The 13099-nt window shown below is 37.9% G+C and overlaps 1 protein-coding gene across 1 annotated transcript; it reads right to left on the bottom strand.

The window, feature by feature from the left end:
• Positions 1–6281: 6281 nt before the first annotated feature.
• On the bottom strand, positions 6282–8323 carry LOC146473066 (uncharacterized). The gene is made up of 5 exons (XM_085118937.1): positions 8219–8323; positions 7638–7736; positions 7337–7510; positions 6856–6966; positions 6282–6389 (listed from the first exon to the last, which is right to left on the bottom strand). Exons 2-5 carry the CDS (start codon positions 7734–7736, stop codon positions 6282–6284), a joined length of 492 nt encoding a protein of 163 aa, XP_084975063.1. The 5' UTR covers positions 8219–8323.
• Positions 8324–13099: the final 4776 nt, after the last annotated feature.

The raw sequence follows: 13099 nt of genomic DNA, 5'->3' as shown, positions 1-13099 counted from the left end.
TTTTTCTTTAGGGATACATCGTGAGTTTTATTCTCATGACGTGTTGTCCCTTTGCCTTACATTCTAAATCATGTTGTATTCTTGGAAGCTTCAACAAGTGTTCCTGCCGTGTCAGTTGGCGTCTCACAAGGAACATGGATCGGGCTTATTTTTCGGGTAAACTGTTTTATGTCAAATTTTTCCTTAACGCTGGATATTCCGCAATCCCGAGAGTCTGAAAGTAACTAAGTGTGCTTGCTTTAGAAATGAGACGAAACGTAAATTCTTCCGTTAAAGTTCAAATATTACCTAGACTTCTAAGCCAGGATAACCTTTGCTAACAGCAAAGGAACATGGATCGGGCTTATTTTGCGGGTAAATTTTTTAATGTCATTATTCCGCAATGCTGAGATTCTGGAAGTAACTCAGTTTGCTTGCTTTAGAAATATGACGAAATATAAATTTTTCGGTGAAAGTTCAAATATTGCCAAGCCTTTAATTAGGATAACCTTTACTAACATTATCAACCAACTTCATAATCCACCTCAAAGGTTACGACAAAAAGGTAAGGAAGAAGTTAATTTCAATCGGATACGACTGACGCGGTTTGGTGTAGGGAACATTGAAGGCGGCTCTAGCAAACTGCGTCATAGGTAAACTCATTTTGTCACAGCAAACTGATTTCCTTGTTACGGACATCTCAGTGCTATTATTAGCCCATGTATGATGATAAAGAAGAAATCTAAGAGAAAACGTAATTTCGTGGAGCGGCAATAAAGCATGCACGATTTCCTCGTCATATCCGAAGTCAATTAAAGTACAATGCTACGGATCCGACGCATATGCGACATTAATTTCTTTATGAAATGGTAAAATATCGCCGGCTTTATTTTAGATAACAGTGCGGTAAGCCCTCTTTACGGACACCCGCTTGTTACGGACAGTTCTGTTTGCCCAACTAAAAGCACATATATTCATTAGTCCGCTAAAGACCGACACCAGTTAATACTGGGTTTTTAATACGGAAAAACGACACCTTTCTGTGACCCGAGTGACACGCTTTCTAACAGAGGTAGTCTGTAGCTCAGTTTACGGACATTGGTTATCTACGCACTGAATTAATTGTCTAATACTCAGTCCGTCTGGATTAACCACAAATTTTAAATGTCAAAACAAAGTCACAAACTATTCTCTGAATGATGACGTTGTCAGTCGTGTTTGAAGCACTGAGAGAACATGCGTAGTTTAGCGCAAAACCATTTTGAATGCCGTGAGCATGAGGTTTTTTTTAGTTTGAATTTAAGTTATAGTCAAAACATTAAACATCGCGGTTCTGTTGCTTTTAAATTGTGTGCTTTAGTCTTTGTGTCGATAAAACATGTCCTTGACGTTTACCACCCGGATAGCTGATACGGACACTGTTAGATGTCCTTTTAGACCCTTTTAGCATCCGCATTACCCGGGTTCAATCATCACTAGTTTGTTTACCTTGGTTTACATTAGTCACGTATTATGCTTAAGGGATGTCATGCCATAGTGTTTGCTTTATGAGCGTAACCTATATCCTTGAACTTTTATCTCATCTTATACTACGTGTACCGCTATTCGACTCTTTGACCGTGTCAGTATGTAAAATAGATTCAACCATTTTCTTCCCCTGGAGAATAACCAAAAAAGGATGTTATGAGCATATTAACAGAAAAGTAAATACCACATTTAAATGATAAGAACACTTGATATCCATCATGTACTAATTCCAGAAGCATGCCGAGGTTAAGCGAGGTTAAAAGCATTGTAACAGGTAAAACCCTGTTGGGCGTGATCAATAACTTTCCGTTAATTGTGTTTACTTTGTCGTTATTGACGCAGTTGTTAACCTTTGTCTCTTACACAGCTTAAACAAAAGGAAGTTAGTTCCCGAGCTACATATCGCATGAGAGCAATGTTCTGTTTTATATTTGGTGGTAAATTGTTGCAAATCAATTTTTGCTCCAACTGACATTTACTGGTGGCGTGTAATCAGATTAGGTCGTTACATATTTGAGAGTACTGGTAGCTCATTTCAATTTATGACCGCAGCAGAGAAGGTAACATTGTTAACATGGTTAAGCAGTGAATACAAAGGAGTAAACTGTCATTGTATCTTATATGTTCTCGACTAAAGTTAGAGTTTTCAAACGTGTTTCATGTGTGTGAACTCTATTTTCTTTTGTAACACGAAAACGCGAGATTTAGTCGGGGGATGCACCAAATGCAAAACAGCCACTCGCAGGACTGTGCTTTAGCGGATTAGACTAATCAATTAAAATAGGGCTAGCAATAACAAACTGATACGAGCTATCCTGAAACCTCTTAAATTGACAGGATTCTCTTAGATTAGCTAGGAAAAGACATAATGGGCCTAGTTGCTTCATACATTCGATAAACCACCCGATATGGGACTTCTTTTTTTGTCGAAAGCGAAGAAAAAAGCCAAAGGTATTCACAGATGACGGGGATCATAGTTAATTTTATTCGAAGCCAACTACAAGCAAGTGCTATTATAGGAAAACAATCTATGATATGAACTTATTTCAGAGATTGCTCAATGAATGTTGTAAAAACAAGATATTACGAAAATTCCACCGGCTAACATGCAGCGAAGAAAAAGGACAAGGTAACACAGAATACGAATCTGGAATAATGCCCATCTTCTCACGAAGTATCCCATGCGGCTTTTAAATAAAAAGACGATGACTCAGGGAACGCCGAGAATTAGGGAAGCAATCGAGTAAAGGAACATGAAGGAACAACCCAAATGTTACAGTAGCCCACTTTTGAAGAAAAGTTGCTCGGAATCCGTGATCCTCCTTTCCTTTCGTTTACAATGTGATTCTTACTTATTGACCATTTTCACACTAGCGACGGGTTATACGTTTAAGAAGGATTATTGGTACTCAAGCGGACAAATTAATCCGTTTCAATGTAAAAACGGGACGATTATTATTATTTTAGACGGATGATCCGACAATTCGTCTGTTTACCTATCTGTTTCGACGAATTTCAAGGACGAATTATACTTCTGAGAAGGATAATCCTTTTTTCTATGAAGTTCTGTTTTCACACAAATAATTATTATCCGTATAGACGGATTAGCCATGTCATTCTCCATTTCGACAACCGAGCTAGAAACGAGGAAAGACATGAAATTTGATGTCATCGTTTTGAAAAAAACAAAGAAGCAAAAAAACAAAAAACCAAAAACAAAATAAAAACAAAAACAGTGACGAAGAGAACGGGGCGTGACGAAAACTAATTGGACTATGCACCGAAAAGGAGTTCAAGAACCCGCCAAATGTTATGCGTTAAGACACAAAGACTGAAACGATTATTTTTACTTGACTTACTTAAGTAGGAACTTTGTATTTTTTTTTAAATTTTTGTCATTCTTTTATGGTCAGAAAGGCACAGTTTAAACTTCAAAATGACAATGCCATGAAGTACACGTTTCATTTTAGTGGAATATTGATTAATACTTATACTATAACAACTAGATTATTGCACCACTTCGTAACTAACCTTGCGGAACATAATTGTTTACCAGAAAGCCCAAAACCTCTTCCAGGGAGGCCAGTGATTTATAAGATCTAACTATATAGTATGTATGTTATGAAAAATGTTGTGACCCAGTTGCAACCATCTTAAAAACCTATGTTTTCTTTGGAAAAAAAAATAAAGGTTTGCATTCAATTTGTAAACAAATCAACTGAGGCAACTTTTATAGGCAAGCTGGTCCTTTCTGCTTCAACCGAATCTAAGGTTGCGTCCTCGTCATCCGTCGTCCTCCTCGTCGTCTTCTTGCAGTAACCACGTACGAATGATTGTTTGAAGGAATCCTTAAATTAGACTATTGCTTGAATTTCATCATATGCAGGGGGTGAATATGCGTTCAATGACATTTTGTGCGTGGTTTTTGCGATTGTATGCAAAAGGGGCACCCGAGGGATCGTTTGGTTAAATTATCTGTTCGGAAGGCCCTTTATCCCCTACAATTTTCTAAAGGGAATTTTCACTTCGAACTTTCGTGATATGGAAAAATTTAGGCCTAGTGTTTTCGGATTGATAAAAATATCGTTCCGAGGGCCGAAAAAAGGTCAGCTAAGATTTTCAGAAAGGAAATAAGGCCTGAGGTTTTCGGGAAATGGACAAAAAAGCCCTAGTAATTTCGAAAAGACCCAAGTTGCCCTAGAATGACCAAACAGATAAAAATATTATAGCGCGGCCTGAAATGAACGTACAGAGCTTCAAAGGCTCTCCAGATAGCCTAAAATAGCGTTTCGAAGGATCTGAGAGAAAACTGTCGTTGGGTGCCCCTGATGCAAGCACACATTTAAAACATTCTCATCGATGTGCGTAGGTTATATGGCATAAACGGTGTGCTTTTTATTCCAGGAAGTTTCTAGTAGCCAGACAATCTTCCCTTATCTAAATCGAGGTCCAATACCCGCCCTTCAGACATTTTCGGTAACCCAACAGTTCTACGAAATCGAAAGAATTTCACAAATTTCAAAGATCTTCAAAGACCAAACAAGTCGCACATGAAGCGACATCATAGGACGGTCATCCGAATGTTACCGTCTGCGTTACATATCGGGGGAATGTTTAATTTATGTCCTACTGCGAGTTGACCAATGATAGTTTGTGGCTTCTGGATATTCATCGGCCGTTTTATCGGTCTAAACATTGTGTGCATGTGAATGGTTCTCATATTTGACTTTTTGGTCGGCAATCATAGTTCCATTCTTTCCAAGTTTCTCCCCATACACACGGCAACAGTTCATCCTTAATCATAATCGTGACTTCCCAACGCATGGCCTGCACAGATGGACACTCTGTCACCAAGATTACGTTACAAGCAAAGTCACAGAAATAAAAGATGGTGGGTTATATCTGCACCGGTCATATTTCGTCAGAGGACTTCCTAAGCCCGCAGCAGCCGTTTTGCACAACATCACACCAGATAACATCACAAGTAATCCATGTTCATCAAAAGAGTTTCCGTGTAAAAGAAACAAGAATGAGATTCGGAGACGAATTTGTGAATTTTTTCTGCCATGGCAGCTCATGCAGCCAGAAAGAGGTGATACTACAACGCTTGCAATGTCTCACCTGATTGGTCGAAAAGGGCGAAACAAAACAATGTACCTAGACATAAAAAAACAATGGGACTACAGGCTATCAGTGTCCAGTGGAAATCATAGAACGCAGGTCTACTGACCAGGGAAACCAAATTCTACTCTAGCCGAGAAATTAAATTGATCAGTTATCACGAATCACACCGAATTCCATCACAAGAAATATATTTCATGTTTATTGAAAAAGTTTTCGCGTAACAGAAACAAGAAAGGGATTCGGAGACAAATTCGTGATTTCTCTTTCTGCCACGGGAGTAAGTGGAACCTCGAAAAGTAAATTCTTCTCCGAGGAGAAATGAAACTGACCAGGGACTTTTTATATCGTCACCAGGGTCCAGGAAGGAAGCATTCCACCAAGGAGGGAAAAATAACCCGTGGCAGGTCTGTTTTCGCCCGGTCTGTTACATAGGGATGTTTAAAATTCTAACACGCATACGTCCCGAGCCCAGAATAAACCCTGCATTAATTATACTGGATTTTGGTTGACTTTGAAGTTTAACTCCACTGGTTAGATTTTTGCAACGAAAAGGCATTTAGATACCGTCATACGAACTATGCAAAAAAGGAATAAAAGAGAAAATAATTCGGTTGTTTTTCCAGCGTTTTATTGTTAATTTAACAACAACACGTATACAATGGTTTGCAGTCATTAAACATCTGTAGCAGATTACAATATAAACTGATCCCGATCAGCAACAAGTAATAACCTCAATACAAAAAGTTTTTCTCTCGCAGAGGGAAACTTAATAGGATAAATACCAACTATAGTTGCTCTTCAAATATCAAAAAAATATCAAAAGCGTTACTGTACTTAGAAAAGTAAACTTGAAAATTGTAAAAAAATAACGGAACCTAGAAATAAAAGACTAAAGTCCTTCCACAAAGGACATTGTAACATAAGGACTGGTTTGAAGTACAGGAATTCACGCTTTCTTAATTTTAAATAATGAAGATGCTTCTAAGAGAATGTCGCGTGATAAATAGTCTGTAGTAACCAATTTGCCTTAAAATATCAGTTAAGCTTTTTTGAATAAGTTTTCCAGCTTTTTCAAATAAATAGAAATAATAAATAACAGAAATATTTAGTCTTCCTTCTTCCAGAGGGCAGTGCGATCGTTTTTTACCACATCAGATATTAGCAACACAGATGGACACCTGTCCGATGACGTCCTTAAGTGAGTCGAGAATGAGATAGTTGCGAAAAATCTTCACCACGTCATCGGTAATAACAAGTTTCTGTGGATATAATGAATTAACATTAATATGGTTGTTAAATATATAACTTACGTTATTTTTTTAACAGTAGACATAGGTACAAAACAAAGGAAAAGTGTTACGCAATAGTTTTCTCTTTCGATGCCACTCTGTTCAATCAGCAGCAGCAGAAACAACAATAACAGCAGCAACAATATAGAACATTCTGTTTTCTTCGACAAAGCACTAACAAATGTTTTTTACTTCTTAATTTAAACCTTAATGATTCAAACGCACCCAATCCACTTGCTACATTGCTGCAGGTCGACTTTCTTTTCCTTTTTAACAGATATAACTCACGTGTGATTACATAATAAAGTAATTTTACATAAACAGATACTCAAAATCGACAAGTAGATATTCTTTTATTTCCCAGCATTATTGTTCTCTTGAATTTCTGAATGGTATTTTTGGGCGTAAATGAGCTTTGTATTTCAAAATAACTTACCACTAAATTATTGTTGACAAGGCCTTGAAGGTATCCACGACAGAATTGATCCAGATCAGCTTCAGACATTCCAGCCTGGACGGTGGGCACCGGAAAGTGATTTAACCTCATCTAAAATTTCAGTCAAGAATGAAAAGATGTAATACATAGTTTGTTTTGCTGCTACATAAATGAAGTGGTATGTTAAGGATTGGTTGCTATAGTTTTAAAATCACTTTTCTTAGCATAAAAATGGATCTTGAAAAAATGAGAGCGTTATTGAAAGTTTGGTTTAAGCAATTCTTGCAACCTACAGTTAGTTTTTATCCAGCTTTTTTTAAGTATAAATGTTTTCCATTGGAATGTTGGGCTTGTAGCTATTGACAGTTGTGTTCAGCTTTAATCCTCCGCAAATTAAAGTAGCAGGAGTTCATGAACGTTTATTTGGTAATATTAAGTGTAATAATATAATAAGTATAATAAAGCCTTTCTGGTTTCTTACCATACGATATAGCACGACAGTTGAACCATTGACGTAAGAGCTTGTTCTCCTAAGCACCTGAGCCAGCAGTCTGTGTTGAGTTCCTTGGGTTTCTTCATAAGAGAAGGCCATGTACAGCGGACTTCTGAATACAAACAGCTTCTTGTAGGCGATAGCAAGCTTGTCTTTCGATTTCTATCAAAAGAAACATGTTCAAATCACTCACTGTCTTACTGGCACTTCAGCATTGCAACTCAGATTGACAACAGACGTTTATCTTGATCACCTTGTTGATGAAATTTAAATTTAAAGCGGTACATACCTGATTTGATAAACAATTTTGGGTGTTTGTATTCGGGAGCATCACAAGTGAATTGTGGATATAGTTTGTCGAGGTTATCAGACTATACAGGCTTTTCATCTGCAAAACATGTTGGCCAATGACGTTAGTCTTTATCAAATAAAGCACTAATAGAGGACTGAAATATAATGAAAATGACCATGATAACTAACTTGCCAAGTTACATCAATAGAGCCCTTTTTTAAAAAAGTGTTCAAAGGGAAGATATTTGTAGCTCAGATAAATAAATTCGAAAGAAGGAACAAAACTAGAGCAGGACTAAGCTCCCGAAAACAGAAGAGTAGCCTTGTTGTGTCAAAGTGTTCGCTTTTTATCCCCAAGGGATAAAAAAAAATCCGATTCTGCATGACTCAATAAGGAAAATATTAAAATATGTAATTTCCTTAACAAATTCCTAAGAAATCGAATAATACCCGTGATGACTTGCTAGCTTTGTTGTTTAGGGGTAGTTCTGTTTTTGAGAGCAATTACTATTTCGTGTCATTTGCGAACCCAGATTGTCCAGGTTACTATGAACAAAAAAAAAAAATTTTAATTCATACCTCTTGAGTGCCATTTTTGACCACTCGAGAAATCACATCCGCGAGGACTTGAATTTCAGTTGATGATGGTTTTAATGGGGCGCTGAGAGCTATGGAGCTTAATGCTGCAACAAATGTGACGGCGAGGAGGACCTTGGTGACTTCCATTTCTTGACTTTCTTGTGTGAAGAAAAAGTGTATCATTTATTATTTTATTTTTGGTAAATGTGTCGGAATTGGCTCCTTAACTTCTGTTCCATTTTTTGGTTATGTACTTGGGTAAAGTAAACGAGTGCCACTTAAGCAGACGAAACTTTAACTAGTTTTGCTAAGCATGTTTAAAAGGAGTTGCGATTTTAATTTTTCATCTTTTGTGTACAATTGGACATACCTCACCCAAAGACGCCGTCCGTAATACTCTATCAACCTTAAATCAACTTCTTGCATATAGCATGCCTTAGCTTGGTTGTAATTTAGTAGAGCCAATCAGTTAGCTAAACCAATCAAATCCCTGGAATGCAGTATACAATGATCAAGTTTTTAATAATAAAGTTATAGCTAAGGGTTATACTCCACGACGACAACATCATTTTTGGAACTTTTTTAAAAAGTTTAAAACAACGTTGTATTAAAGCCAATGTTGTCTTCAGTTTTCTTAATATAATTTATGAGAAATACTCAACAAAACTGTTGTTCAAGAAATGGCGTATCATAATCTCGGGAAAAACGGCTAATATTAGTCAACAGGGCAAGCAATGGTTCGCACCCGCTTTGTAAATTACACCACATGCCTCCATTCAGTTACCCCACAATGTGCAGGTCTTGTTCACTATTTCATTGTAAGATTTAGTGCTAGCTGCTGCTTACCTTTCTCTTCAGTTTCTTTGGCTGACTTTCTCTGTCTGAGTGAGTCTTAGTTTGTTTGGTTGCTGAGTCCATACTGCGGCGGCCTTATATACCAATCTGAGAGGAAGCTGTGTGTGTTAAGTTGAGCATCATTTTTTTCTTTAGGGATACATCGTCAGTTTTATTCTCATGACGTGTTGTCCCTTTGCCTTGCATTCTAAATCATGTTGTATTCTTGGAAGCTTCAACAAGTGTTCCTGCCGCGTCAGTTGACGTCTCACAAGGAACATGGATCGGGCTTATTTTTCGGGTAAATTGTTTAATGCCAAAATTTTTCCTTAACGCTGAATATTCCGCAATACTAAGATTCTGGAAGTAACTCGGTTTGCTTGCTTTAGAAATGTGACGAAATGTAAATTATTTAGTTAAAGTTCAAATATTGCCAAACCTTCTAAGGATAACCTATGCTAACATTATCAACCAACTTCATAATCAACCTCAAGGGTACGGCAAAAGGGTAAGCAGGAACTTAATTTCAATCGAATACCACTGACGCGGTTTCGTGTAGGGAACATTGGCGGCTCTAGAAAAATGCGTCATAGGTATAAACTCGTTTGTCACAGCAAACCGATTTCCTTGTTACGGACATCTCAGTGCTATTTTTAGCCCATGTATGATGATAAGAAGAAATTTAAGAGAAAAAGTAATTTCGTGGAGCAGCAATAAAGCATGCACGATTTCCTCGTCATATCCGAAGTCAATTAAAGTACAACGCTACGGATCCGACGCATATGCGACATTTAATTTAATTATGAAATGGTAAAATATCGCCGGATTTATTTAAGATAACAGTGCGGTAAGCCCGCTTTACGGACACCCACTTGTTACGGACAGTTCTGTTTGCCCGACTAAAAGCACATATATTCATTAGTCCGCTAAAGACCGACACCAGTTATTACTGGGTTTTTAATACGGAAAACCGACACCTTTCTGTGACCAGAGTGACACGCTCTCTCACAGAGGTAGTCTGTAGCTCAGTTTACGGACATTGGTTATCTACGCACTGAATTAATTGTCTATTACTCAGTCCGTCTGGATTAACCACAAATTTTAAATGTTAAAACAAAGTCACAAACTATTCTCTGAATGATTACGTTGTCAGTCGTGTTTGAAGCACTGAGAGAACATGCGTAGTTTAGCCCCTTTAGACCATTTTGAATGCCGTGAGCGTGAGGTTTTTTTTAGTTTGAATTTAAGTTATAGTCAAGACATTAAACATCGCGGTTAGACCTGTTGCTTTTAAATTGTCAGTGCTTTAGTCTTTGTGTCGATAAAACATGTCCTTGAAGTTTACCACCCGGATAGCTGATACGGACACTGCTAGATGTCCTTTTAGCATCCCTATTAACCGGGTTCAGTCATCAGTAGTTTGTTTACATTGATTTACATTAGTCACGTATTATCCTTAAGGAATGTCATGCCATAGTGTTTGCTTTATGAGCCTAAGCTATATCCTTGAACTTTTATCTCATCTTATACGTGTCCCGCTATCGACTCTTTGACCTTGTCAGTATGTAAAATAGATTCAACCATTTTATATAATCTCCCCCTCGAGAATAACCAAAAAAGGATGTTTTGAGCATATTAACAGAAAAGTAAATACCACATTTAAATGACAAGAACACTTGATATCACTTGATATCCATCATATACTAATTCCAGAAGCATGCCGAGGTTTTAAGCGAGGTTAAAAGCATTGTAACAGGTAAAACCCTGTTGGGCGTGATCAATAACTTTCCGTTAATTGTGTTTACTTTGTCGTTATTGACGCAGTTGTTAACCTTTGTCTCTTACACAGCTTAAACAAAAGGAAGTTAATTTCCGAGCTACATATCGCATGAGAGCAATGTTATGTTTTATATTTTGTGGTAAATTGTTGCAAATCAATTTTTGCTGTTCCCAGTGTCATTTACTGGTGGCGTGTAATCAGATTAGGTCGTTACATATTTGAGAGTACTGGTAGCTCGTTTCAATCGATGACCGCAGCAGAGAAGGTAACATTGTTAACATGGTTAAGCAGTGAATAGAAAGGAGTAAACTGTCATTGTATCTTATATGTTCTCGACTAAAGTTAGAGTTTTCAAACGTGTTTCATGTGTGTCAACTCTATTTTCTTGTGTAACACAAACACGTGAGATTTAGTCGGGGAATGCACCAAATGCAAAACAGCCACTCGCAGGACTGTGCTTTAGCGGATTAGACTAATCAATTAAAATAGGGCTAGCAATAACAAACTGATACGAGCTACTCCGAAACCTCTTAAATTGACAGGATTCTCTTAGATTAGCTAGGAAAAGACACTGAATGTGCGTCATACACTGAAAACACAACAGGTGAATAGACTGCTAAGAAAATGATACTCAACAGAATTTAGTGAGCCACAAAGTCGAAATGAGGTTAAGTATGTAAACTATGAAATCACTACACTTATATCTAGCTGTTCTTCATCGCTGTGTAAGCTAAAAAGGGTATACATTTACAGTTTAACCCGACTAAGTTTTTAATTACTAGTCATCTATTGTAAGAAAATATGTCTTTTGATTATGTTGACTTTTTTGTTAAGGACAAGATAATGCAACGTCACTGAAGTCCCAAAATAGTGGAGATGTTTTGTCAGCTTTCTAAATTAAACAAGAAGCTGTTTGCAGCTTATACTCGGGCTATATTTGACTGTGTGGTGCGTAAAGCCTACAATCTTTCAACAGTGATAACCTCCAGCATCGCCAATTCCCCCAAATAAATAGCCTGCGAGCAAGCTCTCTTGGGGATGGATCCTCTTTCCCCCTCCCGCCCCACACCCCCAAGAGAGCTTGCTCGCAGGCTACCAAATAGATAGATAGTCCTAGATACAGAGATATAGTGAGGCAATAAGTAACCACCAGATAGGATTGAATTTCTTGCAGTCAGAATGAAATGTGGGGGAAAACGACATTTGTCATACGAATGCTTTTTATAATCCCCGGGCTTTAATCCTTACGTTTTAACCTTTCGTTTAGAGACAAACCATTTGTACGGTCCTAATATGTATGTGACACCGGGTCAATGACAGATCGTAATTTTCGGTATGATCTAGACGCGGGGGGGGGGGGGGGGGTATTCCTTTATGTGATTTTAACGGGGACGTGCGGCCCGATAGGGTATGGTTTTCAGGGTGTTTTGTCTTGAACGGGGTATCTATCTCATCAGTTTCTGTCTTAAACAGGGTATCCCTACATGACCTAATGGCTTAAACAGATTGTGATTGCCAATGTATTAAAATACAGTAAGAAACTAGTGTATTCTTATTTCATTTTAGTCTTAAACAGGGTGTGATTTTGAGTTAAATGTCTTAGAAAGGGCCTGAAAATTTTGAATTGTGTCTTAAACGGGATAGGGAAATCGGAGAATTGTGTCTTAAACAGGGTCAGGGTTTGAACGCCCGGGCCGCACCTCCCTACCCAAGCATCTGTTGAGTACCCCCCCCCCCCCGGAATCTAGAGTAACGTTACGCATCACGCGTACGTTTATATCCTTGTACGTTTTTCAATGGTTCGCTGTTTATATTTTTAAATGAAATTCAGGGGAAAGCATTTGTTATTCACCTTTCATTTGAAGACAGAAACCGTTTCTACATTGATTGTTTTTCTATAGTAAACGTGAGACATCTTTATCTATCTTGGCCCGCGAGGTCATAGAGTGATTTAGTTGCCAAATTTTCGGTTAAATAAAACTAACCTTAAGGCACTCGGGTTAGCCTAAAAAGCACTCCGGTTAGCCTAAAGAGCACTCCAGTTAGCCTAAATAGCACTAAGGTTAGCTTAAATAGCTCCCCGGTTAGCTTAACGGTTAGCAGTTTATGTTGGGGTTGTTCATGCTTCGCGTGTTTTGTTCATGCCCAGACGTGCGCATATTCTAAACACTCCTCACGGCCCGAAGACAAAGAATGCGACCGAGAATTTAAAGAATTTGATAACACGACAGAAAACGTAACTCGTACCAGCCGAGTACAAAAAACGA

This window comes from Pavona decussata, unplaced genomic scaffold (genome assembly GCF_977016875.1).
Source record: "Pavona decussata unplaced genomic scaffold, jaPavDecu1.1 SCAFFOLD_95, whole genome shotgun sequence".
NCBI classification, from domain to species: domain Eukaryota; kingdom Metazoa; phylum Cnidaria; class Anthozoa; order Scleractinia; family Agariciidae; genus Pavona; species Pavona decussata.
This window is presented reverse-complemented; position numbering and strand designations above follow the sequence as displayed.